The sequence below is a fragment of the Ochotona princeps genome, chromosome 18 (assembly GCF_030435755.1).
Source record: "Ochotona princeps isolate mOchPri1 chromosome 18, mOchPri1.hap1, whole genome shotgun sequence".
Taxonomy (NCBI): domain Eukaryota; kingdom Metazoa; phylum Chordata; class Mammalia; order Lagomorpha; family Ochotonidae; genus Ochotona; species Ochotona princeps.
Window position 1 is genome coordinate 49,197,777 of NC_080849.1, and position 22,371 is coordinate 49,220,147.

The 22,371-nt window shown below is 40.7% G+C and overlaps 1 protein-coding gene across 6 annotated transcripts in view; it reads left to right on the forward strand.

The window, feature by feature from the left end:
- Positions 1-22,371, forward strand: part of ANKRD12 (ankyrin repeat domain 12) — a 110,709-nt gene that overhangs the window by 20,338 nt on the left and 68,000 nt on the right. For 3 of the 6 annotated variants that reach the window (XM_058676910.1, XM_058676914.1, XM_058676912.1), the window contains exons 2-3: positions 623-757; positions 17,745-17,895. In XM_058676910.1, coding sequence (XP_058532893.1) covers positions 671-757; positions 17,745-17,895 — 238 coding nt within the window. In that variant the 5' untranslated portion in view covers positions 623-670. Of the gene's footprint in view, positions 1-527; positions 758-17,744; positions 17,896-22,371 lie in introns of those variants that run through there. The other 3 variants (XM_058676913.1, XM_058676915.1, XM_058676911.1) reach the window with 2 other exon arrangements.

The window sequence follows — 22,371 nt, forward strand, 5'->3', positions numbered from 1 at the left end:
ACTTGTTAGTCCCGGGGAGAGACCTCCAGGTATTTTCACTCACCTGGCATTTCTTCCTGAGTGCCATCAATGTGTTAAAATTCCAGTTTCTTCACATCTTCACCAGCACTTGATCTTCGTAATCTCAGATTTGAGCTGTTGTGGTAGGTGTGTACAAATGGTGTCTCATTGTTAATTGGTAATGAAGGAGGTTGAGCACCCTTTCTTGTGCTTATTTGCCAATCATTATATATTCTTTGGTGAACTATTAAAATCTTCTATTCATTATGAAATCAGGTTTTGTTAATTGTAAGAGTTGTGTATATATTCTGAATTTTTAAGTTATAAAGATGAAACTCGCAAGTATTTTCTCTCAGTATGACTTAGTTTTCATATTTAAACAGTATCACTTAAAGAACAACAGTTACTATTTGTGAAGTCCAGTTTATCTAATTTCCCTTCCTTTAGATTCTGCTTTTTATTTTCCTTATTTTAGTGATAGGCTAAGAGTCCTTGAACAAGAAAACTTGAATTAAAAGCTTAAAGTCCTAAAGAAGACAGAATTGCACTCATTGTGGCAAATAAGCTTTTAGTAGGTTCTGTGTATTTATACAAGTAACTCTTACGTATCCATTTTTTACAGATCCAGGATGAGAAGACTGACAAAAGAAACTAGCTGAAGAGCTATAAAATGCCCAAATCTGGGTTCACAAAACCAGTTCAGAGTGAAAATTCTGACAGTGACAGCAATATGGTAGAGAAGCCATATGGAAGAAAGGTACATCATTTTACTAAACATTTGACTTTTCTTGGGAAGTTATAAAAAGCAATGTGGATATCAGATGATTTTTTTTTAAATTTGTGTGTTTTTATTTGAAAGGCAGATTCTACAAAAAGAAAAGTAAAGACAGAGAGAGGGGACTTCCATTTGTTATTTCACTCCCCAGCAGCAGTAATGGCCAGAGCTGAGTTCATCTGCACCTGGGAGCATCCCAGTTGGTGCAGGGTCCCAGGGATGCGGGCCATCCTCTGCTGTTTTCCCAAGCCATAGCTGGATCAGAAGTGGAGCAACCAGGAACTAGCACCCATATGGATGCTGGCACTGCAGGGTGGTTTAGCGTGAATCTTTTAACTTTCATGTTAACTTGGTAGAAGTAAATTTGATTCCTTAGGGACATGATTGCTTTTCTTTTTTAAAAAAAATTATTTATTTTCATTGTATTTGAAAGGTTGGTGCTGCCCAGACTAACGCCAGGATGCCAGAACTCCTTGCCAGGTCTCTCATGAGGGTGTCAGGGAATAAGTGTTTTAATTGTCATCTGTTGGCTCCCAGGAAGTGCACTAACAGGAAGTTAGAGGAACAGGGCCTCTTACAAGTGGTGCAAGCTGCGTAGGCAGTGACTCACCACTGTGCCAACACCTGGCCCCGGTTGGTTTTTATTTCCTAAAATTAACACAATTAACATAAGGGAAAAAATTCCAAGCCCCCATGATTTGGTATTTCTTTCCCTCTCTCCTTACCCTTGGTAGCAAAACAGCCAAACCTTATCTTTCATATTTTCCAGATTTTTAACCTTGGGTCAACTTACATCAGTCACTTCTTTAACCTCAGTGTCTTTTTCTGTCCCTCTCATAAAGAACAGTAGTACCCTAAAGAATTGTAATAATGAAGCGGTGTATTATTGGTAACAAAATGCCGGGTGTATAGTAAGTTCTGAATACACTTAAACAGTTTTTGTTTTTATGAATCTTTTTATGTCTATCTCACTTTTAAAAAATTTCATATGAACTTTTGAAATTGCCCCTTAGTTGATATTAGTATCTATGCCTAATACTCTCTGCTTATCTAGTCAATTTTATGTATTATCTTTGTTTTTTTCTGTTTATAATATTATCTTTTTAGCCTTCTTTTGGTTGAAGGAAATCTGAGATGTTTCTAACTTTTGCTGATAAGGGTTAGTTCAGCATCGTCAGAAAAATTTCTTCATTTTTAAAGTTTCATTGCGTATTGCAGGAGATCCTTATTCTTACCCCAACTCCTAAGCAATCCTAAGTCTGCTTTAAAACCAAGAAGTATAAATTTTCAGACATTGATTTTAATGTTTGTTTTGCCTATCTGGGGTCCTTTGTAAAAATCTCCATGTAAATTTTATGATCAATACTTCACTTTCTGTGGAAATAACCCAGTGCGATTTTCTTAGGATCACTTTGCAAAGTATTGCCGTCTTACTAATACTGCCTTACAATAATATCTCTCCACTTTTCACTTCTCTTCAGCAGTACTTTGTATTTTCAATGTGTCAGTTTTACATCAAGTTATTTGTATTTCATCTTGGAATTTTTTGATAGTATGGAAGTGCAGTTGATTTTTATTGTATTTTATTGTATTTATTTATTGTATATTATTTTATTGTGAGTTTGTATTTTTAAAAAAGGATTTGTTTATTTTACTTGGAAAGCCAGAGTTAGAGAGGGGAGAGAGAAATGTGTCTTCCTCTTTCCTGACATTTGTTTATACATTGGTTTCTTTTTTTTTTTTTTAATAATGGAACTGCATGGAAAAAACTTAAACAGAGGACATACCTAATGCCTTCATTTCCTCATAGCAGTAGTTCCAGAACTAGCTAATTATAAAACCCTACTTGGGAACCTTGTATGTAAAATTAGCCAGGCCTCCCCAGCCCTAGCCCACCCTGTTTTTACAAAGACCTGTCATCAGCTAGATTTGGGAGTCAATCCTCAGTGATTTTTTTTCTCTGCAATTCTTTTTTTTTCTTTTTAAATTTTGTTTTTGGTTATGTTTGCATAGTTGATTAGGGTGGGAAAAGTCGAGGATTAGGGGAAAGTGGGTTAGACTATTGCAGATTTCTTTTTCTTCCTGTATCTGGGGAAGGGGGAAACGAAGGGAAGAAGCTGCATCCTGCCTCCCAGCTAGCTCGGCACCTGGAGGTGGGGAATGGCCACCTGATATCCAGGGGTCCCCGATGTGGGGCTGCCTGCTAAGCGGGTTCTACTCCAGTGGTTTCCACAGTTCTGATGCTGTCCATCTCACTAATCCAAGAATGAGGAAATCCTTTCCAGGCTCATTGCCTGAAATAGTCCACCCCAGAGTCTCCATTTGCTCAGATATTTGCTGTCAATATTTGCCTGGGGTAGTTGACCAATTTTTTTCTGCCCTCCTTTCTCTGCTGTGGTACCAGATGTCCTCTGCATGCCCCAACAGACTGCCATATCTTCCATGTGCATCTTGGTATGCCATCTACTGCTCCATCTAAGCCACTGCGGAGGCCCAGTTTTAACACATGTTCTCCACAGTCAGACCACAGAGCCTGTGTTTCTCCCCATGGGTGGAGTTCTGAGTCCAGTGGTTCAGTGGCAGGATCCCCAAGGAAACCTTTCTTGAAGTGATCTCAGATCTGACTCTTATGTGTGCCACACACTAGTAGTTGCAATTGCTGGGTCAGTTTTTTCTCCAGCCTGTCTTACATAACCCAGTGGATGCTGCGGCCCATCCCAAACCTGCCCACCACACACTTTGCCCTCATATACACCAGCAGGAACTGCAGCCTAGTCGGAGAGACCCCCAATAAACTCCATTAGCCCAACCCCCAGTCCTGGTTCCTATGCCTTCCAGTATGTGCAACAGACTGGTCCAGTCTGTTCACATCCCATTGTGCTCTCATACATGTCAATGGGCATCAAAGCCTAGCTCCACTATCCAGCCCACACTCGGGCCAGCAGATATGACTGCCTGTCTAGCCAGTCCTGCCCCCAGCCCTGGTTCTTATGCTCACCCGTGGAAGGTTGCATCCCATCAGAGAGGTGTGCAGATTCCCTACTGGACTCACTCCCAGTCCTGGATATTGCACGTTACAGGTGGTTCTGCAGTCTAGCTTGACAGGGTTTGTCCCCAGTCCCAGCACTTGCCAGCTGATGCTGCAGCAAAGCCCAGCCAGACTGCACTTACCCTGGCTCATGCATGTACCAGTGGATACAGTCAGTTAGTCCCACCTGGTTTTCCCCCTAAACCTGCTCACATGCAGGCCGACAAGTGTTTGTAGTCCTCCCTAGCCTGGTCTGCCCCTGTCCCAGTTCTCATGTTCATCAAAGGTAGCAGTGGCCCAGCAGAGAGCCGCTGCAGCCCCTGCTCCTGGGCTTACACCCCTACCCTCCAGGGCCTCATGTGTACTGGGGGATGTTGCAGCCTGGTATGGCATGGCCTGTCTAGCCTTGGGATTTCCTGGCAGGTGCTGTAGCCTGGCCTGGCCTGGTCTGCCCCCAGTTCCAGCTCATGCTTGTTGATGCTGAAGCCTAGCACAGCCCAGCCAGTGCCCAATCTGGGCCCTAATGTGAACTGACTGGCGTTGTAGCCCAACCCTGCCTGCCCTGTACCTCATCCAGATTCTCAGATCTGCCAGTCCCTGTTATGAACTAGCCCAGCCTAGCCTGGCCTGCCTCTAAACCTAACCCACATGCATGCTAGCAGGCACTATAACCCTGCTTGATCTGGGTTGCTCCCAGCCTTGGTTCTTGCACTCACCTGCAGGGACTTTGTCCTAACAGAGTTCTCCAAGCTCCGCAATTAGGTCTCCTGCTAGTGGCAGATCTTGTGCACACTGGTGCATCATTGGCCCAGGTTGACTTAGTCCACCTCCTGTCCTGGCAGGACAGTGACTTTGTTCAACCGGTCCACATCCACTCAGGTTCTTACTGTTAGGTGCTACAGCCCAGCCATACCTGGTCCATGCCCAGACCCAGCTCTTGCATGGTTCAGCAGAAGCCAAGACCTACCACAGCCTGTCCTACACCTAAACTGGCTCTCACAAACATCAGTGGGTGTTGGAGTCTAACCCAGTCTGACTCAACCCAGACCGAATCCACACATATGCCAAGGGACATTGAGGTCATTTCCAGCCCAGATCACTGCCCCCATTCCAACTCATGCTCACCAGTGGGAATCAGAACCCCTTAGCTCCCCAGCCAGGCCTGTTCCTAGCCATAGAAATTTTGTGTGCCAGTGTTTGCTCTGGCCCAGCTCAGCATAATCCATCCCTCATCTTGCCATGGGATCCTGCAGCCTGACCTGTCCCAGGTCTGCCCCCAGTCCCAACCTTCGCTGATACAGCCTAGCCCTGCTCAATCTCCTCACATCCCTGGCTCACGCAAACTGGTAGGTGTAAAAGCCTGTCCCGGCATGATCTTCACTCCATTCTGGCACCTGCACATGTCAGTGGGTTAAGGTTGACACAGCCCTGCCCAGTCAACCCCCTTCCAGAAACAACCCACACACTTGCCTATGAGTGAAGCTGGCTTACCTGTCCTGACCAACACCCAGGCCTGAATCACGTGCTTATCAGTGGGGGCTGCATCCCACTAGGGGAGTTTCCCAAGTTCCTCGACCAGGTCCACTCCCAGCCCCACAAATCTCACATGTGCCAGCAGGTACTCGCCCCTTAACAGGCATAATCTGCCATTCTCCATCCCATCCTTTGTATAAGCTGGTGGATGTTGTGGCCTGGCCCACCCCACACCCTATTCTTGGGTGCCCCTGTGAGTGCTGCAGTTTGGACCAGCGCAGCCTGTTCCCAACCCCATTATCCATGAGTGTCTTGAGGTTCTATGGTCATGCCCAGCTCAGCTCTTAAGCAAACTAGCAGAAATTGCAGTTCCACAGGAGTGGAGCACATATCCCCTGCACAATCTGCCCCCAGACCTGGTTCTCTTGCATACTGGTTAGTGTCATGCCCAGCCTAGCATTACCCATCACCTCTTCTGACTCTCACTGGCAGATACTATGATCTGGCCCTGCTGGGAAGGCCCCCAGTCCTAGCTTTAGTGTGCACTGGTGAGTGGTGTTTGGCAGTTATGCATGCTAACTAACCCAGCTCAGGCTTCCCATGTGGGCTGGTTGCATCGGTCTGACCCGTAAAGATCCTCCAACTTCTCCCCTCCAAACTGCTCGGTTTCAGCCTCTTTGCTTACCTGTAAGTTCAGTGGCCTTGTTGATGGAAGTCCCTTAGAAGTCATTCCTCACCTACAACGTACTCCTCCAATGCTCCTCCCTCCCCCACATCCCCTTGTGCCTTTACCTAATCAGTCCACAGTTCCTGCATGCAGGAACACATATGGGTTCCCCAGCACAGCCTTCTGAAGCACAGTCTTCCAGTGGGGTGGTGGTCTGGCCTGGAGCTGTGCTTGCGTACTAGGGTCCCAGGCTCTTGGCATGTGTGCTGGCCTGGGGCTTTACCCCTCCACACACCCAAGATGCAGGCCCAAAGTTCCCCAAGCTGGTCCACCAGCTTCCAGGCCAGCATCCTCACCTAGGGCTCTCCCTCCCCTCCCCACACCCCACTGGAACCAAGCACAAGTGGAAATCCCCAGGCTCGCCCCACCTGCCTGGATGTGAGCTCCCAGATCCCGGACACCCTGGCTGGTGCTATCCCCCTGGTACCCTCAAGCCTGAACCTCTAGACCTCACGAGCCCACTGGGTTTTTTTTAATTAATTAATTTATTTTTTATTGATTACATTGCATTATGTGACACAGTTTTATAGGCACTGGGATTCCCCCCACCCTTCCCCCAACCCCCCCATGGTGGATTCCTCCACCTTGTTGCATTACCACAGTTCAAATTCAGTTGAGATTCTTTCATTGCAAGCATCTACGAAGCATAAAGTCCAGCATCTTATTGTCCAGATAAGTTCAATGGTTTCTTGGGGAGACCATCTCTGGTCTGAAGGTGGAGCTGGCAGAGTATCATCCCGATCGATTAAAAGCCCCGACATTACATCAGTAACGATTTATAACGTTATGGAATTAGTTGACATGGTATTGAGTAACCAGTATGTTAAAAGAGGAAAAAAAAAAAGAATGCAAGTTCTGAACCACATCCTGTGACTTCTACATTGACATTTCAATTATTAGTTTATATACAACCAGGTTCTATACATCTTAAAATGGGTATGGATTATTATTCAGCTGTCTCATGTCTATTTTAATTTTAATATTTAGCAGTTTATAGTGTTGAAGCATGATTTTGCTGAACCTAGCTGTTTTTCGGGTAGTCTAACTCTATAACTCTAACAGGACATATGTCAACAGTTTAGGTGAACAGTTTTAGGAGGGATGTGCAGAGAAATCTTCAATACCTCAGTGAGGAGTAACTAATCTTTGTGTCCCACCCAGTGAGTTATAAGTGCATCCCCGCTGACCGTTTCCTGTCTGATTCTAAGCTTTCCTTGTTGTTCTCTGAGTGTCTCTTCTAGTTTGTTTGTTTGTTTGCTTGTTTGTTTTGAGGGGTTTCTGGAGCGATCCTGATGGTCATTACGAGAGGGTGGGGACCCAAAGTCAGAACCAGGCAAGGACCAGAGAAAGCTCCCCTCCCTAGTCCCGAAGGAAGTTTACTGTTCTTCTGTTTCTGCCGACCACTCAGTGCTCCTGGTTGTCGTTCAGATGCCCTTGGATCCTGCAAGGCAGGATTTGGGCTTCTTCCATCCCATGTGGTAGATCTAAATGGGGGTGGGTGACCTCAGAGTTCTTGGCCTCCGAAGGCACTCCATTTCCCCGTGGTCTCCTTGGCAGTTGGGATGTAGTCCTCGGTATGAGCCCACTGTTGGGCAGGAACGTGGGGACAAAAAGTAGCCACTTTGTCATGACTGTTGTGTGTATTTTGATTACCATGTTCAGTTTATATTTCATATAATTTTTATATGGTTCATATCTGACATCAAATTATATCTGCAATTTTGTACTTATTTATGAGTCTTATGTCTCTTCTACATATTTTGGGTTTTCAACACTTTTGAGTGTACTGTTTTAATTAGATTTTTAAAAAAATTCTTGAATTAGCTTACATGTTGATATAGAGTTTATCATACATATTATAATTTATCACAGCCTTTGGCAGATTAATATTAACTTATTTCCGGTAAAATACAGCAGCTCCATTGTAGTTCCCTTTCCTTTGTGTTATTTATATAATATAGATTACATTTTCTATGTGTTTTTAGTCCAATAATAAAATACGATAATTATTGTTTTATGCAGTTTAGCCTTTAAAGAAATAAGAGAAATCTGAGCTGATGCAGTTCTTTAAAAAAGAAAACTTTGTTTATTTTACTTGAAAGTCAAAGTTCCAGAGTGAGAGAGGAAAAGACTGTGAGATCTTCCATCCTCTGGTTCATGGCATTGGCCAGAGTTGAGTTGGGCCAAAGCTGAGAGCCAGAAGCTTCCTCTGGGTCTTCCATGTGGGAGCAGGGCCTAAGTTCTTAGACCATCCTCCACTCCTTTCCCAGGCACATCAGCAGGGAACTGGATCAGGAGTGGAGCAGCCAGGACTAGCAATCCTATATGGGATGCTAGCACTGTAAATGGAAGATTAGCTTGTCGTGCCGCTTTGCAGGCCCCATTATGCAGTTCTTTACCACACATGTACTAATTTGGGGACATTTTAGTTTCTTTCTGTGAATTCAGTTTACTGCTTAATGTTATTCCTTTACTGCTTAAAGGAATTTTCTTAGTATTTACAGTAAGAGGGTTTTTAGCCATGAATTCTGTCTTCCTTGCTCTGTATACAAATTTTTATCTTTTTTTAAAGAAAACTTTGTTGATATGTTATTCATATACCATAAATTTAAAGTATACAGTAGATTGTAGTATATTTGCAGAATTACACAGTCATACCACAGTTGATTTTAGAACACTTTAATTTAGTATACACCCTTGAAAAAAATGAGAGAAAAATACAGGTAATATGTTATTGTCATGAACATAGTTCTTTTTTGTTTTTTTTAGATTTATTTATTTGATTACAAAGTCAGATATACAGAGAGGAGGAGAGACAGAGAGGAAGATCTTCCATCCGATGGCTCACTCCCCAAGTGAGCCGCAACGGCCGGTGCGTGCCGATCCGATGCCGGGAACCAGGAACCTCTTCCAAGTCTCCCACGCGGGTGCAGGGTCCCAAAGCATTGGGCCATCCTCAACTGCTTTCCCAGGCCACAATCAGGGAGCTGGATGGGAAGTGGAGCTGCCAGGATTAGAACCAGCGCCCATATGGGATCCCGGGGCATTCAAGGCGAGGACTTTAGCTACTAGGCCACTGTACCGGGCCCATGAACGTAGTTCTTATGCCACGGATTCTCTGGAAGAACTTCAGAAGCCATACTTTGAGAACTTCTATACCAGTTATTCATGAATGTATTGAATACAGTGATGAGGTTAAAGAGAAGGGAGTTCAGGGATGGCCTCACAGTAGAAAAGATATTTAATCTGTATTGTCAAGGATATATAAATGTTTGACTCACAAGAAGCTGTAATTGAAGTGTAGTCTAGACAAAAGAAACAGCAAATGAAAAAGAAATGAATTTGTTGCAGTATTGTACTCGGAGCCTGTGAAGGATACAGGCTAGAAGCTAAGTCTCTTGTATGATACAGGTGCCAGTTCATCATGGCATTGTGTGTGTGCTTTGAGGACCCTGACATTTATTCTGTTATGAAAGACCAAATGACCAATCAGAGTCCTGTTTTAGAATTTATTTGTTTATTAGTAGGATAGAAAGAGTGTGCATTTGCTTGTAAGTGTGCTAGCTCCTCTAAGCTGGTTCAATCCCCAGATGCCGACCTCGGCAGGGCTGAGCTGGGGACGCAGTACAGGAACCCCATGTCAATGGCAGGGACCCAGCTACATGAACCATCACTTGCTGCCTTCTGGGGGGTGCATCAACCAGAAGCTGGAATCAGAAACAGAGCTCAGATCCAGGTGCTCTATAATATGGAATATACCAGAGTAAGTGCCCAACCCAGAGTGTTATTTTTAAACAGTCCAAGCAAGATACTGTTTGGTAGTAGCTTTGGGAACACAGAGAAGTTGGCAGGTCTAAAAGGTGTTGAATGAGGTAAATTTAACTTGTGTGTGTAGAAACAAGATCATCTGGTCAACTCCAAGGTTTGTGCTTTGAATAACCAAGTTAATAGAGAAAGGTTGTTTTGAGAAGTATTGCTTTGATTTGTCATGGTTAATTACATTGGCTATCAGCACGATCAAGTGGAAATATTTAGTAGACAGTTAGATAGCCGTTTATGAGCTCAAAACAAGTCTATAGATAACAAACATTTATATAAGTTTTGGAAAAATAAGCTTATGAAAATGACACCTAATTGAAGTATATAACATGGGGCAAGAATGGAAGATGTTGAGGAATTGAGATATTTTAAAAACAGTCTAGAGGTGAGGAAAGAGGAGAACGAGGAGGAGCAGTTAAGGCTCTTAAGAGAAGTTTATAGAGATTTTCTGCAGTGCTCAAGCCCACTGCAGGACTGGATGGGAGAGAGTGAGACCAAAGAGACATCTTGATGACCTTAGTGAAAATGGTTTCAGTAGAATTGTGGGAACAGGATATAGTGTGCGATTTGAGCAAAGTGTTAGAACTTTGTTTCTAAATTTGCAAATATTGATATGCTTATGTTTGTGAAAATTCATCTGGCTTGCTCGATCACTTTCTATGTTTGGCTTCCTGAGGCCAAGCTCCTGAAAGTTTTTATTCCTATTATGTACTTTTTATGTTTCCATTGTGCAAGTAGTACAAAATGCCTGAGCATTGACCTCATAAAAGTGATTCCTGGAAAGTATAGAGATGGGGTAGCGTCATGGCATGGCGCATGTGCATGAAGCTGTGGCTTGCAGTGTCAGCATTCCTTCAGGTCGCTGGTTCGGTTCATGTTGCAGCTGCTCCTATTGATGGGCCTAGGAAAGAAGCAGATGTGGGAAACCCAAATGAAATGGCTCCGTGTGGTCTGGCCAACCCCTGGCTGTTGTGGTCATTTGAGGAGTGAAGTAAATAAATAAATAAATGGAAGTGAGTAAATGAATAAATTTTTTTAATAAAAAAGTATAGTGACCAGCAAAAAGTAAACACATTCCATGAACATAGTTCTATTAAAAACATTTTTAAGTAAGTTAATTGTATTTGTTCATTATATTCTATCTAATACAGGTGTGTTTCGAGCTATTCTCAGTCTCTGTTTATGGATACTGTACTTTTTCAAGATCATTTTTGGTTGGGTAAGGATTAAAAGTTTTTGTGAGACAGTCTGTAGAGCATATATGGTGTATTTCTTGCCGTTGGGTAGGATTTCATGCCAACATGACATCAGAGGTTGCTAGATTTCCCTTTGCGACTGGGACAGGTAGGCTAGGATTCTGCCTTCAGCACCAGCATCCCCTATGGACACTGGGAAAACAGGGAAGGATGTCTCAAGTTCTTGGATCCCTGCCCCATTGTGGGAGACCCCAAGGAAGCTTCTTGCTCCTGGTTTAGGATTGGCTCAGCTGCAGCCTCTGTGGCCATTTGGAGAGTGAACCAGTGGATGGAGGATTTCTGTCTTTCCATTTCTCTCTGTTTTTCCGTCTTTCCTTCCCTAAGTTAACTTTTCCTTTCAAATAAAAATAAATCTTTAAACAAGAAGATTTTTAAATCACTACTTAATTGTATCTTACAAGAGAAAGGACCATAATTTGTTTACATTTGTAAGTTCCTGCTGCTACTGCTTAAGATAAATGAAGGAAGATAGAAAGAAGGGAGTGTGAGAAAAAGAATAGGCATTATTATAGTTATTCACCAGTATGCTTTTTTCTCAGTGGGTGAATGGACTTAAGGCCAGCTTCTGGGTTCTCTTTTAGGGTTTGTTTGTTTGTTTATTTAAGATTTATTTGCTTGTTTCAAATCAAAGTTACAGAGAGAAAGGAAAAAACAGAGATCTTCCATCCTCTGGTTCATTCCTTTCCTTTGATGGCTACAACAACCAGCACTGAGCCAAGCTGAAGCCAGGAGCTTCATCTCAGTCTGTCTTTCAGTGAGTGTGGGTAGACATACATGGGTGTGACAGAGAGGGCGGGGGCCCAGGCACGTGAACCATGTACTGCTGCTTTTCTCGGACCATTAGCAGGGAGCTAAGTGGAAGTGGAACACACAGGACAGGCACTGGCAACCATATGGGATGCCAGCATCCTAGGTGATGATTTTATCCGCTGTGCTACAATGATGGTCCCCATCTCCACAAACTTTTTAGAAATGAACAAAAAAAAACTTTATGTGAAGTAAATACATAGTTTACAATTTGGTGTGACAGAATATTGCTGTTATGAGAGGCTAATAAAATGACCTGAGCCAAAATGTAGCCTCTTAAATGCATTTAAATGGAGCATAATTTAAGTTTAAAACTTACATTCTGTAGCAATTTGTATTCTTTTTAAAATGCTTTCATTGTCTCATTTAATATCACCAATAGAGTTGCGTCAAGATGACCTACTCAGTTGATTTTACTCTTTGCTTTGTTAATCTGCTTTTCCCCCATTTATTTTAGTTTGATTTAGAATTCTGTTCACTGCTACTTTTAGGTATAAATCAGCATTTATAATTTGCAAAGCAGAATCTTTTATAATGCCTCATGATACTCTAAAAACTGGGTTAAATTAATAAAGTGTAAGAATAGATATTAGTCACTTTAACTTTTTCATAATTCTGGCCTACTCTTTTCATCATCAATATAGTTCAGACACTATTTCCTACTCAAGTAATTGAGAATTTTTTTTCTTTTATTATTCAAGTAATATAATAACATCTTCATTGCAGAAAAATACATGTAAGAATAATGAAAATAGAAATTTATCTTGTCAGCAGCTGTGAAGAATCTGAGCTCATGCCCTGCTTGCAGGCTTATCAGTTTCATGAAGACTGGGAGACAGAGCTCCTGGATCCAGCCACACAAGAGTGTCTGACTTGGACCTCTTTCCTTGGGCCTTGTTTTTCACAAGGTATAAACAAAGAGGCTTAAATACAATTGCATATGCAGTGAGTTGTACAACAGGAATTTTAAGTCTGTGATGGGCTGTCTAGCTGAACTTTGCCCTAGACAGAAGCGTTCACTGTATAGGACAGTGAGCAGATATGTCCTTTGCTGTAGAGGAAGGACACTGTATCTTATTGGGCCTTTTTTTTTTAAACTGGTATCCTTGAAAAGAGCATCAAGAACAAAGCAGATTAATTAGTGCCTCTGCTCCTAAATTGTACAGAAATACAGAACAGGCGTGGAAGATTATCTGTAATATCCCTCTCCACGCATAGACATGGACAAGGTGATTTATACCTTTTAAGAAGTTTTATTTTGTTGTTTTTTTTAATATTTATTTATTTTATTACAAAGTCAGATATACAGACAGGAGGAGAGACAGAGAGGAAGATCTTCCGTCCAATGGTTCATTGTCCAAGTGAGCGCAACAGCCTGTGTTGTGCCGATCCGATGCCGGGAACCAGGAACCTCTTCCAGGTCTCCCACGCGGGTGCATGTCCCAATGCATTGGGCCGTCCTTGACTGCTTTCCCAGGCCACAAACAGGGAGCTGGATGGGAAGTGGAGCTGCCGGGATTAGAACCGGCGCCCATATGGGATCCCAGGGCTTTCAAGGCGAGGACCTTAGCCACTAGGCCACTGTACCGGGCCCAACACAGTTTTTTTTTTTTTAAAGATTTATTTTATCATGAAGTCAGATATACAGAGGAGGAGAGACGGAGAGGAAAATCTTCCATCCGATGGTTCACTCCCTAAGTGAGCCGCATCGGCCAGTACTGTGCCGATCCGAAGCTGGGATCCAGGAGTCTTCCGGGTCTCCCACACAGGTACAGGGTCCCAAAGCTTTGGGCCATCCTCCACTGCTTTCCCAGGCCACAGGCAGGGAGCAGGATGGGAAGTGGGGCTGCTGGAATTAGAACCAGTCCCATATGGGATCCCGGCGTGTTCAAGGTACGACTTTAGCCACTAGGCCACCGCACCGGGCCTCAACACAATTTTAAAGTAGATTTTATGTTAGATGATTTTGCCCAATTATAGCCCAATGTAAGTATTCTGAACACCTTTAAATTTAACTAGACTTCACACGGATTATGTATTTTAAAGGCATTTTTGACTTTGGTATTTTCAGTTTATGATGCGCTCATTGTGGTATAACCCTGTTGCAAGTCAAGAAGCATTTGTATTAGTCTGCCCTTTTTTTTTCCTCTGTATTTTTGATGCTTTCACATCTGAGTCTGTGCTGTCCCTTCCAGGGCTTTGAGTAGCAAATAGCTCACAGACAAGCATACCAACCTATCCATTCCCCTATATAGGCCTCAAACCGTGAGTAATCCTGCTGCCCTGTTTTCAAAGAATCTGGTACAAGACAGTTAAAGAAACAGCCTTCTAGCCGAGAACTGACTGAAAATCTTTAAACTAACCGGTACCCCCACCCTTTTGTTTCCTGTCCAAACCGCTAGGATGATTCTTGCCCATATTCTGGGAACTGTCTTTTTCAATAGCAATCATAGTGTGATCTGTTTACCTTACTATATCTGAATAATATTAATATAAAATACATCTTAATATATTGGTCTGAGAAGCTTCATTTTATTGGCAGAAGTGAAAAAATGCATTCAAGAAAACTTCGCTTCAAAGCTTGGGAATAAATATAGAGGTCCATTCATCTTTACCAGTTAAGATAGAAGAAAGTCACATTTCTTTGTTTTGCTATTAGTTTTTTTAATATATAGAATGATTTTAATAGAATAGTCTAAGATGAACAAAAATAATCTCGTTTTTAGCCCAGCAAATTATACACTGTGCATAAAAATGATATAAGATGTACTTTTTCTCCATTTACTTCTTTTTTCCTTTTGAAGTACCAAGACAGCATTTTAATTCAAACGTTTAGTTTCCAACTGCTAAATTGTTTTTTTAGTCCCAGCAACTTTTAAATCTGTATCCATTTCTTCAAGTTGCTTGACAAGAGGATGCTACATAAACAAAACAAAATATTATCCAATTACAAAATTTAAGTGTAAAGTTTGCATGACTAGGTAAATTAGAAAATTCCCTGTTTTGAGTTTTATTTCATGTTTCTGATTGCTTCCCAGATGAAACATCATTTTTGTAAACACATTATCTTCCCATGACTCCACAGAGAGAATTAAGACCAGAACATAATTTCTTAAAGAAAACTAAGTATTTAACAAGTCTCCTTTCCAGTATTAGTGTGATGTTTCAGCCTTACTCCCTGGGGCCTATTTGCATCACTGTAAGAATACAGAACATGATTTTTGTAAGAATGTGGAGCATGTCACCAATCAGTATCATCATTTGAGTCTTTTGATACAGTGTATTCTCATAAGAGATTTTCTAAAAATGAACAACCCTTGTGTTCTCTGAATGAGCACTGCCTGATTATGGATATTATGGCTATATTGATCATGGACTATAGATATATTTGATAGTTGAATTTAGGAATTTTTGTATTTATGTTTGTGAGGGGTTTCATCAAGAATGTTCTGTCTTTGGTGATCATTTGTATCAATCCCAGAGAATTACCCATTTTGGGGCCAGCCTATGAAGAAGTAGGTTAAGCCTTCTCTGCCTGTGACACCAGCATCCTGTATGGGTGCTGATATCCTATTTATATGGGTCCCGTATGCAAAATGTGTGGGTGCTGGTTCATGTGCCACACTTCCGATCCAGCTCCTTGGTAATGCTCCTGGGAAAGCAACTGGGAATGGCCCAAATGCTTGGCTCCCTTGCGCCATGTGGGAGAACCAGGGGAACCTCCTGGCTCTTGGCTTCTGTCTGGTCCAACCCTGGCCATTGTAGCCCTTTGGGCAGTGAACTCACTCTCTCTCTCTTTCTCATCCCCTCTTCTTCCTCTCTCCCCCTCTCTTTTTCTCATTCTTTCTCTATAAATCTTTCAAGTAAATTTAAAAATAAAATCCTTTTAAAAATTGTCTGTTTTTTCTGCAATTTGGTGTGAAAAATTGATACAGCATTCTTTTATAACTCTTTAATGCTCCATCTGGCATTCTCTTTAATCTCTGACTTTACTGTTTTTGCTGTTTTCATGATGAGACTTGCCAAAAGTTTTTGTGTTTATTGCTCTCTCAAAGTCTTTGGTTTCATTGATAAAGTCTCTGTTCTGAAAAAAATTCAATATTTTAATTGTTTGTTCCCTCTTCCTTTAAAGTTGAAAGTTAAGCTCTTCTGAAGATCTCTACAGTTAATATAAATATTATTGTAGTTGGAGAATATTTTCTTAAACTTTTCTGATAATACAGCATAGTTTTTAGTATCAAGTTTGTTTTTCATGAAACGCACTTCAGCTGCACTGTACCAATGGGATGTTGTGTAACAGGAGTGAAAATTTATGATAGCTGCAGACCATGTGAATAGGATATTTCACCTGATAAGGTGGATCCCTGATGTTAGCAGAGTAGGGTGGAATAGAGAGTCGTGTCTTCTCACAAGGAAGAATTCAGATGTGACACGGAGTAGTAGTGGTGAATAGAGTAGTCAGATTTCATGGAGTCGGGCATCCACCAGGACAGATGGATCTGAGACAGGGAGTGCCCGGCCACTCAGACTGAAGGTTACTGGGGAGAATACCTGGCAGGCCAGGCAGGCGTCTCAGAAAGAGTCCAAGAGGCAGTCAGACTGGGACTCGTGAGGGAATGGGGTTCAGTTCCTCTCACAGATTTTATCGCTCTCCTGAACAACGGATTTACTAGATGTGAAGTAGATAAAATTCGAATAAGATTGTATTGCCCAGTGTTAAGAGACTGGTAACTCACTTTGCTTGGCCTGAAAGGATTAGCCTAGGGTGAGGGGGAAGCTGTAAAGTTAACAGGGTATGGGCAGGACTCTGCGGTATAAAACACCGGGCTGCTTCCTCCCTTTCCCCAGGTACTTTGTTTTCTGTAGGTCCCTCTGACACACATATGCTAACTTCCCACATAACGTTAACATTTTATTTCTCATATTTCCCCCATACTGTATTAAAAGGGTTTCTCTGTTTCTAAGATTTAAAAATTGGGAATGTATCTTGTACCCTTTGGTTCATACGATTTATATGTACTTTTCTCTGTATTTTAGAGTTCTCTAATTTTAGGCATGCGGTAAAATCACTGAGAAGAATGGGTCTTATCCCCATAGTTCTGGAATGGAGCCCAAGAATTTGCATTCTTCCCGAGTCATCAGAGACTGCTGATACTGCTATTCCGGAGGCTCTTTGCCCTAGTGATAGCAGATAACTGTACAGTCATCCCATACATAGTATCTACACCTTTTCCCCTCCCCTTGGAATACCAAAATCTAAGGATGCTCAGATCCTTTTATAAAATGGTGTAGTATTTGCGTGTAACAGATGCACACCACTTTGTATAGTTTAATTCTTTCTACAATACTTACAATAACTACTATAGTATATAGTATAAAAACTATGCTAATTAGTTATATTGTGTTGTTTTGGGAATCATGACAAGAAAATACCTGCATGTTTGGAACAGACGCAATTTGCTTTTCCATGTCTCTTCAATCTGTATTTGGCTGAATCTGTAACTGCAGAACAAGTGGATACAAGAAGGAACTACTGTATTTATAAAAATATAATGTAAATGTGTTTAGTTCAATCCAGAATTTCTTTTCAGATTTGTATATTTATTCATTTTATTATCTCTAAATTATGATTCTATTATAATTATTTTGTTCATTGTTTTAAAATTCTGGTACTAAGTGGGAGGATATGAAAGAAGTTAGAAAAAGCTGAAGCTGGGTGTTGAATGCCTGAAATAGAGTGATGGTTTGTAATTCCTCTCTGCTTTTGTGTGTTTAAAATTTTCCTTAGTCAAGAGCATTTTAAAAAACCCTATTACTTGACAGATATTGATATAATGTTATTTATATTTAATTTTCTAGCAGAGTAAAGACAAGATTGCATCTTATAACAAAACTCCAAAAATTGACCGAAGTGATGTGAGCAGGGAGATGAAAGAGAAGTCATCCATGAAACGTAAACTTCCTTTTACTGTTAGCCCATCGAGAAATGAAGAGCGAGATTCAGACACAGGTAGAATGACTGTTTTTCTATCAAAGCCTTAATCATTTGCTCACCTTGATTTTCTTTTCACCTCCATCACTCTGCTTCACATCCTAGTTCATGGAGAAACGTTTATATTTCAGATTTACCATTTTTGAACAGGCATTTATCTGTTGTTATACAAATGGGATTTCTAACCAGACATAAAAATATCTCTTTCAGCGTTTGTTGCAAATCTGCTACTTTCAGAACTTAATTTCTTTGAGACCATGCTGATGATGAAAATTCTATGTGCAAGCAAAAGTTGTTGAGTTTTTCTAGACTTATTTGGTATACCAAGGAAGTTAACGTTGGGCCCAGTGTGATAGTGTAGTGGTTAAAGTCCTCACCTTGCACATGCCAGGATCCCATGTGGATACCGGTTCTAATCCAGGCAGCTCCACTTCCCATCCAGCTCCCTGCTTGTGGCCTGGGAAAGCAGTCAAGGACGGCCAAAAGCCTTGGAAGCCTACATCCATGTGGGAGACCTGGAAGAGCTCCTGGCTCCCAGCTTTGAATCAGCACAGTACCGGCTGTTGCACTCACTTGGACAATGAATCATCCGAAGGAAGATCTTCCTCTCTGTCTCTCTTCCTCTGTATATCTGCCTTTCCAATAAAAATAAATAGATCTTTAAAAAAAAAAAAAGAAGTTAATGCATTTTGTATCTAGAAACTTCAGGCTGACTGCTTAAGTGTTAAACTTTTACATATTGGAAATTGGTAGTGGAGTTAGTCAATCCGAATTATTCAGAGACTCATACTACTGCCATTTGATAAGGTGACAATGCTTTGCACTGAAACTAATCATCTCCTGGAACTGCTATATATTTAAGAGTTTGTTACACATCTATCATAGTTTTTTCCTTGTATGAAATGTTAACAACAAACTGTCTTTAAGGATATTTTACTTCACTCATAGAAAATTAGTAATCACTGTTTCATCTTACATCCTTCTTAAGCTTGGATGTTTGTTTAAGCAGCTCCCTCTGCTGGTTCTTTCACTGTACGTTAACGGCTGGGGGCCAGGAATACAGTGGAGATCTGTGTAAGTGGCAGGAACCCCATCCCTTGAGCCCACTCCTGGCTGAGTGTCATTAGGAGGAAGCTGGAGCTTTACAAGGCTAGATGCTTGCCCCTTTCTAGCTGTCTTTGTCATCAATACAGCATGATCTCGGTTCTAAACACTCTAAAATACTGTGAACAGTTTGGAAATACCTTGTGCTAAACATAACTTTAGAAAATACTTAGTTTTTAGTATATGGTTTTAGTAAATACATCTCTTTTTGTATATTGTGTTTTCTTTCAGGTTAAAAATTGTTCTTAAACATCCATGACCTTTTTAAACCTTGAAAGTAGCTCTCCCAGTGGTTAAGAAACTACTTGTTTTGTTCATTTAAGGATACTAGTTTCTTCCAGACATTTGGAATCTCCTTTTTTCTGAAGCATTCCTCTCCTTATCATTGATAAGCTGAAACTAGTACTCTGCTGCTGTGCTGATAAAATGATGATTTAGCTGTATGTCACCTAACTATTTTGGTCAATATTTTTAAAAAGATTTAATTATTTACCTGAAAGTAGAGTTAGAGGTATCATTCATGCACTGATTAACTTCCCAAATAACCACAGTGGCGATAGCTGAACTACGCTGAATCCAGGAGCTGGGATCTCCAGCCAGGTCTTGCACATGGGTGGCAAGGCCCCAAACACCTGGGCCATCTTCCGGTGTTTGCCAGTGCATTAGCAGGTTACTGGATAGGAAATAAAGAAGCCAGGACTCAAATGGAATCCAGCCTGACAGGCAGCTCCTTAACTATGCCACAGTGCTGGCCCCACTTTGGTCAAAACTTTATGAAGATTATATCACGTGGTAATTTTACAACACTTGTGTATATAAGCATATTCTATGATCACATGATTGAATGGACTAATGACAGTACTCAGGACGTAGACTTCATTATTATGCAATAACTGTATATACCTTTAGGATTTGACCCTTCTCATACTTCTCTGTTCTGCTTTCAAGTCACTTTGCTAGTCATCTGTAAAGTATTTACATTAGCCAGGTTTTATTTTTTAATAATAGGGATATTGTAGCTAGTTTTAGGAAATTTTGAAAAATTCAAAGTGCTAGCATTTTTTAGGAATAAATAAGTGTTCAAACCAGAAATAAATTTTCTTCCCACAAGAGTCTTTGTAATTAAATCAGATAGACTTTTAGTCTTTTATTTAGTTTGAAATTAAAGAGAAGATGTTAATTAGGAAGGTATGAATTTTAGATATAAGCTAATTCATATTTTAATAATTGGATTATGTATTTACCCCACTACATTTTTTCTACTGTGTGAATTTAATGTTGCAGTTCTCTCATCACATCTTGATTTTTTTTGTTGTTGTTGTTGCTGATTTATTTGAAAGGAGGAGAGATCTTCCATCTACTAGTTCACTCTCCAAATGGCTATAATCACCCAGGCTGGGCCAAGATGAAGCAGGAGCCAGAACTCCAGCTGAGTCTCCCTCATGGCTAACAGGGACCCAAGAGTTTGGGCCATTTTCCACTTTCTTCTCAGACCCATTAAAAAGGATCTAGATCAGAAGTAGGACAACCAGGACTCTAATTGGCTTTTAGCTACTGGGCTGGCATTGCAAGCTGGTGCTTAACTGACCCTGATAAGACCAGTTTATAATAAACTTTTATTTTCGTTTTAGAAAAAGTCACATGCTATCATCAAGCAAAATTCTGATGAATGTTTTTAAAAAGATTTATTTTGTTTTTATTAGAAGGGCAAGATATACAGAGAGAAGGAGAGACAGACAAGAAGGTATTCTATCCAATGACTCACTCCTCAGGTGGCCACAACGGCCGGAGTTTTGCCAATCCAAAGCCAGGAGCCCAGAGCCTCTTCCAGGTCTCCCATGTGGGTGCAGGCTTCCAAGGCTTTAGGCCATCCTCAACTGCTTTCCCAGGCCACAAGCAGGGAGCTGGATGGGAAGTGGAGCTGCCTGGATTAGAACTGGTCCCCATATGGGATCCTGGCACGTGCAAGGTGAGGATTTTAGCCACTAGGCTACCATGCTGGGCTCAATCTTAATGAATTTAAAATACATATGGGGAAATTGTGTATAGAGGAATTTCCAGAAAATTGTGGAAATACATATAATGAAAGGTTGTGCACAGATTTTTAAATTTTTGCATCAAAAATAAGCTTATCTTTTCATGTTTCCATAAACTTTTTGAAGTAGCTTTGTCTTATGATTTTGAAAATCTGAAAAAAAATGTGATAGTCTGGATTTATAAATTTTGGTAAATAATAGAGCAAGACAGTTTCAGGGGCTGCACATAATCAGTATATATTAATAAGAATTTCACCAGATCCAAAGCAGAACATAATGTTTATGATCTGGTTTTTTATTACTTTTCATAGTTCAAAAAATGAAATCAGACTTAAGATACTATTAAATTATATAAGATCTTTCTCTCTGTCTCTATTTATCTTTGTAAATCTGCCTTTCCAATGAAAATAAATAGTAAAATTAATCAATTAAAACAGGAAAGATGAGATTTGACTATTGAAATATAAGGAATTATTTCACTGTTGAAACTAAGCCTAACCCTCATGGATATATTTTGAGTTCAGAGCAAAATATAAATATACAAACTCTGAATTGATCAAAAAAGAACAAGGGATGGAGAATATGAAGTAATGAAGTAAGCATAGCAAGGGATTAGCTGATGCTGTACAATCTGAAATATGTGTTTTGAAAAATGACTGCTTCTTGCAATTTAGACAATCTTTTGGTATATGGTGTCTGATAGAGAATTTGTAACTCCTTTAGTTTTACTTTTTGGGTTTGGTTAAAATTAAATTAATCTTAAAACTTGTTTTAAAATGATTTATATATTTTTCCCAATTATTACATTTTTTGGTCTCTTTCTACTAGTTTGTCTTTACAATTATTTAGGCAGGTGCTTGGAATGGTGCTTGCTCACCAGAATAAAACTTTATTTCTAGATTTTGAGATACTTGTTATTTTCTCCTTTCTATTTTATATATGGCTTGGATTTTTGGAGTAAGGGACAAATGTGGATACTTTAAAAAGTTCATGAAAATGAAATTACAAGATGTTTTACCAGACAGGCATTGGGTATAGTGGTTAAGACATTCTTTGAAACACCCACATCCTATCCTGGAATGTCTGGGTTCAAGTCTTGTCTCTTCTTATTATTACAGCTTCCTACTAATGCTGCTACCCTGGATGGCAAATGGTGGCTCAAGTGTGTGAGTCCCTGCCATCAGTTGCTGAAACTCTGATTAAGTTCTAAACTCTGGACTTTTGTCTGTTCCAGTCCCAATGGTTTGCAATGGTTTACAATTTGGAAGTGAATGAGTAAATGGAAGATGGCTCTCTTTGCCTTTGAGTAAATAAAAATGAATTTTGAGCTTAGATAAAGTTTATTTTAGAATAA